Below are 5,425 nucleotides of genomic sequence, written 5' to 3'. Positions count from 1 at the left end.
ATTTCTTACATTAACACTAATCTTTCCTCAAACTTTAACAAATATTAACAACCCTAATATGTGATGTAATTTTTTAATTCTAACATGCAATTATGTTAAAAAAATAAAAAAATTCAAACATTCTTCAATCATATAAATATTAGTCAGATACATAACTATTATTTTTTATCACCATTCATAAAATAAGATCAATAAATTCAACATAAAAATTATATAATTAAATTCTATTTAAATATTTCATATAAGTATAATGGATCGAAAACATTTATGATTGTATTACTCCATCAAAGGAATGGCAGTTGTCCTTGAATTTATCCAGTGATAATTTGTATAATGTATTGAAGAGTTACAACGAAAAGACAACCGTCTTCTTTAAACATTTGGCATCGTCGGCGGATTGCAAGGAAAAAACATCAATATCACTTGACTGATTAAATGTAGAAATATATTTTAAATATACAAGCTGAGATATTTCTGCCACAGACACATTTCGACATCATTTACTAATTTTTTTCAGCCGTACAGAGAATAAATAAAGAGAACATTAGGTCACCTCTGATCCGAAGACGTGGACTCCCTGTCCTTTAGGTGGTCCGGAAGCCAAATGGTTAACCCCTGATTTCTTTGTCTGAGAGCAGAAATAGGACATTCTCTCAAACTGTGACATTGTCTTAAATCTAGTAGTGTTAAACATGGAAGTTCCCCAGTGTTGGAAGGCAATTCCTCTAGCTTATAGCAAGATGATAAATTCATATCTCGTAGTGACCTAAGTTCTCCCACGCTGGAGGGCAATGTTTTCAAATTCATGCAACAACTTAAATCTAACTGTGTTAAAGAAATAAGCTGCCTAAAGCTAACAGGCAATTCCTTCAGTTCCAGACAGTTACACCTCAGCTCTGCTAAAGAGCTAAGTTTCCCAAAGCCAGAAGGCAATTCTTTAAGATTATCTGACCGCAGGTTCAACTTCTTTAACTGAGATAGTTGCACAAAGCTAGAAGGCAAGGCTTCCAATTTCCAGCAGCTTTCTAAATTTAAAATCTGCAAAGAGCTTAATTTCCCAAAGTTTGATGGTAGTTCTTTTAACTTAACACACAATGCTAGATTCAAATGTTTTAGAGAACTCAGCTCTCCAAAAGTTGAAGGCAACTCTTCGAGTTGCTTGCAACTTGTTAAGATCAACTCTTCTAAACAACTTAATTTGCCAAACTCCTTTGGCAGATTCTTCAAAGAAAGGCCACCATAGATGCTCAATTTACATAATGAGCACAGTTCACATACCTGCTCAGACAGCTCCTCCACTTTATCCCATTCATCTAATATCAAATGCTTGAGGCCAGTTAAATGATCTAGCTTTTCGGGTAGTTTCAGGAGACTTTTCAATTCTTTTAAATCCAATTCTTCCAAGGAAGAATTTTTTGCGACATTGACAGGCTTGGACTCTTGCAAATTTGCAGATTCCGCAAACTGTGCAGTGGCTTTCATAACCCGTAGCTTCTTGGGTAACTGCATCCATATTGTGATTTCATTGTCAGGAAATTGTTTGCAAATCTAAAGAAAAATTTAAACAAAAAAAAAAAATTAAATGAAATGAGGAAGAACTTGCCCGATACAGAGTCACACCATCCTTAAAGACAGGGCCATGGAACACAGCTAGTCGTTCAAGAGATTCCAAATTCATTGGCCATAGGCCAGAGATGTCGCCATCTAATCGGAGAAATCTCAGTTCTTTAAATTTGGGTGTCTTTTGGCCTGATCGTGATACATTTATTTTGTTCCCCAGAGCCAGAACTCTTAACGATTTTTTCATTGAAAGAATGTGATTTTCATCAATTTCATACGCAGCTTCAGTCTCCTCCCTGCTAAGCCAAACTCCTTTGATTTGATCGAGGCCCTGCTAAAACATGACATATTTCATTAATACCGCTCATTACATTTCTACTCTGTCTTAGTATACAAATGCAAACGCATACCTGATTCTCATTTACAACATCGAACCAGGAATGCATATCTGTAAATCTGTTGGACTCAGACATACTAAGCCCTTTTGCTCGGATGATATCATGGACAATCACATTGCCTTTGACGGACGTCTTAAACAAAGCCGCTTCTTCCAGATGTGTGACCTCCTCGGCTCCAACAATGCACTCCACATCGTGGCGACTCCAGCTAACAAAGAAGCAGCAAATATCTAAAAATGCTTCTTGTGTAGACGCTTCCAGCCCACCATACACAGAATGGACAAGACGTTGGCTCAGGTTTTCTTCGACGACATCTTTTCCACTCTCCAAGGCTTCAAATATCTGCGTACATCTGTCTACCTTGTAGTTCTGCTTACGCAAACGAGCAGCAACAATTTCTAATACTAAGGGAATTCCAGCACAAATCTTCAGAGTTTTTTGCGTGTCGTCTTTGGTAATATCGTGATTGGAATCTCTGAGCAAAATTTTGATGGCCTCTTGGTCGGGTAGAGTACCCACACTATGCTCACGACGCACAAGGCCGGATTCTCTGACCATATCCGTCACACCCAAATTTCGAGTTGTGATCACTATTCTGCTCCGCTTTGGAAGGCCTGTTAAGCGTTTTGGGAAAAGCTCTTGCAGGTCCTCTGCGCGAAGGGCATTGTCGATAAACAGAAATACTGGCTTATTTCTTTGTGCTTGGAAAGCACTGGAGAGATGATCCCGACCCTCCGCACTGTTTCTCAATGTTACATTCCTGTCATAAGTATATTCTGGGAAGGCATCTTTCAATATTTGCTGCTGCATACATTTGATGTCGTTCCTGGATTGGTCTTCTTGGAGTTGAACTGCCGAATAGTTGTAATCTGTAAGATCTAAGTCGGCAATAAGCGCAGTGGCGAGGGTGGTCTTTCCTATACCCCCAAATCCATATAACTACAGCCACTGACTACTTATTTCGTGTTTCCATTTCCAACAACTTCATTACTTGTTTCTTCTGCCCTTCGATGCCAACTGTGGATCACCCACACGAGATTATCACGCTAACAACAATCTATGTAAATAGTGATGCGAACTCGACATGTAAATAAAGTTGAAATTTTTAGATAAAGAGGGTTTAGATATATTTACCTGCATAATCTGGATAAATAGGCCTCCATGCAGGGAAGTCAACTGGCTGGCTATGACGTATTTCTATTGCTACTCTCAATGTAAAATCCCGATACACTTGATCTATTTTCTGTTGTAGAGCGCTCAAGCTTTTCGAGTCCACGTAAGCCTTCAAAAACCTGTAATACAGACAATCTCAGTCAGAATAACCATGGATGAGTGACGATAACATTAATAGAGTTGAAAATAAAGTCAAATATATAACTATTTTACCCGAAAAATGTTTTAGACTTCAATTGAGAAGCGCACATCATTGATCCTTGAACAATCAAAACAGTCGCTTCATTCAATATCTTATATTCTTGTGGCATATCATACGTCAACCTTCTTATATGTCCAGCAAGCTTACTGATTTGTTTTAAAAGTTCTATGCATTCACAGCGGTTTTCAGAGATTTGACCCATTTGATCTAGTAAGAAGGCTAACACCGATAACCCTCCAACTATCCAATGCACCTTCGCCACCTTTTCCAATATTTGTACGACAGCTTGTCTGTTTCCTTCGTCTCCCTGTAAACACGATCACCGTTAATTCCAACTCCATGTTAATAATTTCAACATGTTGTTTAAGTCTGAAAAAAATTAAAATTACCTTCTCCACCTTAATATGCTTATTCACAAATTCAAGGAATAGAGACCCACTTTGGAGAAAAGAGGCCCATACTGATTTCGCTCTATCCTTGAGTGTATCGGAGTAATTTTCTGAACTAATGCTTCTCTGTAACGTCTTTTCTTGTTTTGACTGCATTTACAAAAACGATAATGAGAAACGCAAACAATATGAACGTTTATTATGCTTAAACTTGAAGCTGACTCTCATACTAACCCTGTTTAGAAGAGACTCCAACAGCTTGTCGATGAGATCGATCAAATAATCAATGTCGCCTGCATTATCGATCTTTCGAAAAAGATCGGTACAGTTTTCCAACGTAGGCGTGAGAGGAGGAGGCGCAGTTGGAGGAGAGGGCAGAGACGGGGGCGGGGACACAGGCATTGGAGGGGGCAGAGACGAGGGCGTCTGCGGGGGAGAGGGCCGAGACGGGGGCGCCGGGGGAGGCGCGGGCAGAGGCGCCGGTGGCGGGGAATGCTTAGTTTCCTTGGGCTTGGACTCAAGGCAGCCCATGATAGGCACATGCAAGCGAGATGAGATAAAATGTTTCGCAAGTTCGGACAGCGAGAATTGTGTGCTTCATAGGCTGGCTGTCTCTCAAGATCGTATATGTTTTACTTTGTCTACTTACATGTTCTTTCCTCTGGATGAAGTTATTCTTCGTCTTTTTTAATTCAGAGTTGAGGAATGTCTTAACAGCTGTCTAAAGAAAATTTGGCGCAACCCTTCAGAGCTGTAATAAGCATAACGGATAAGCCTTCGTAGGCATAACGAATTAAAAAGAAAGAAAATATTCCCAAAAATAAAAATATCTTCTGTGAAAGCCATAAAAATTGCACAAGATTAAGAAACACGAAGCGTTGAAGATTCTAAGTTTCATTCATTATGAAAAATAAATGTACTAAATTAAATGCATGAAGTTTCCAAGTTCATGATAGTTTAATTAGATGATTTTTTGAATTTAAAATTTAATCATATTTTGGATTATGTTCTATGATGATTATTAGGATGAGAATTAGAAAAAGGAAAAGTGATAATGGATTATGGAACCTGATCAAAACATTGGAAAAAAATTTAACAGTGTCAAATCAAGAAACCATCTAACTAAGTCAAATCTCATAAAAAATATTTGAACATACATGTAAATAATTAACTAATATAACAATTAATTTAAATAAATTTTGAATATCAACATACTTAGAAATAATAATTAAAATAAAAATCTATTGTTCTTATTAGATTAAATCAGGAGAGGCCCAAACCATTACACAGCTGCAAAAGTGAATAAAACCCAAGGTCTTACAAGAAGGGAGAGCCCCAAATCAGAGGGCCAACTATAAAGAACAAAACCCATCTAACACTTAGAACCAAACACCACAAAGTCAAAAGATGAGACTAGGTTAGACTAGAGTAGACAAATAAAACAAAAAACATACAGTCACACTAGCACCAAGTACATGAATTGATGATCTACCTGTTGGGGGGCTTCTCAATTTTCTAATCTTGGGCATCGCTTTCATGTTGTCAGAGAAGGAGAGCCTCATGTTCAAACTTTTACCTAAAGGAATAGTAGGAGACTCTGACCCGTAGCTTCTACCCTTGACACCAATGATTCTATTCCAGTAGTAGGGGAAGAATCCAAGTGACATTTACTTTTAGCTTGCCTCTTGTCAATTTCTTCCTAA

General features: G+C 38.0%; 2 protein-coding genes across 2 annotated transcripts; both read right to left on the bottom strand.

Moving 5' to 3' along the window:
• Positions 1-397: 397 nt before the first annotated feature.
• On the bottom strand, positions 398-2,903 carry LOC131051819 (uncharacterized). Its single transcript, XM_059209760.1, has 3 exons — positions 1,971-2,903; positions 1,604-1,891; positions 398-1,503 (listed from the first exon to the last, which is right to left on the bottom strand). The coding sequence occupies exons 1-3, from the start codon at positions 2,766-2,768 to the stop codon at positions 550-552; spliced, it is 2,040 nt and encodes a 679-aa protein (XP_059065743.1). The 5' UTR covers positions 2,769-2,903; the 3' UTR covers positions 398-549.
• LOC131027654 (uncharacterized) lies at positions 2,843-4,279 on the bottom strand. The gene is made up of 5 exons (XM_059209761.1): positions 3,957-4,279; positions 3,723-3,872; positions 3,345-3,640; positions 3,093-3,250; positions 2,843-2,975 (listed from the first exon to the last, which is right to left on the bottom strand). Exons 1-5 carry the CDS (start codon positions 4,251-4,253, stop codon positions 2,911-2,913), a joined length of 966 nt encoding a protein of 321 aa, XP_059065744.1. The 5' UTR covers positions 4,254-4,279; the 3' UTR covers positions 2,843-2,910.
• Between the last annotated feature and the right edge of the window lie 1,146 nt (positions 4,280-5,425).

The sequence above is a fragment of the Cryptomeria japonica genome, chromosome 8 (assembly GCF_030272615.1).
Source record: "Cryptomeria japonica chromosome 8, Sugi_1.0, whole genome shotgun sequence".
In the NCBI taxonomy this organism is placed as follows: Eukaryota; Viridiplantae; Streptophyta; class Pinopsida; order Cupressales; family Cupressaceae; genus Cryptomeria; species Cryptomeria japonica.
This window is presented reverse-complemented; position numbering and strand designations above follow the sequence as displayed.

What these genes read in the sequence shown, in the direction of transcription:
- LOC131051819 (XM_059209760.1), bottom strand. Translation starts at nt 2,768, where the DNA reads ATGCAGCAGCAAATATTGAAAGATGCCTTCCCAGAATATACTTATGAC. An exon ending in ATGTTGTAAATGAGAATCAG is followed by an intron (nt 1,892 to 1,970) that starts GTATGCGTTTGC and finishes ATGTTTTAGCAG; the next exon opens with GGCCTCGATCAAATCAAAGG. An exon ending in ATGGTGTGACTCTGTATCGG is followed by an intron (nt 1,504 to 1,603) that starts GCAAGTTCTTCC and finishes ATATGGATGCAG; the next exon opens with TTACCCAAGAAGCTACGGGT.
- LOC131027654 (XM_059209761.1), bottom strand. Translation starts at nt 4,253, where the DNA reads ATGGGCTGCCTTGAGTCCAAGCCCAAGGAAACTAAGCATTCCCCGCCA. An exon ending in AGCATATTAAGGTGGAGAAG is followed by an intron (nt 3,641 to 3,722) that starts GTAATTTTAATT and finishes TCGTGTTTACAG; the next exon opens with GGAGACGAAGGAAACAGACA. An exon ending in AAGTCTAAAACATTTTTCGG is followed by an intron (nt 3,251 to 3,344) that starts GTAAAATAGTTA and finishes TCTGTATTACAG; the next exon opens with GTTTTTGAAGGCTTACGTGG.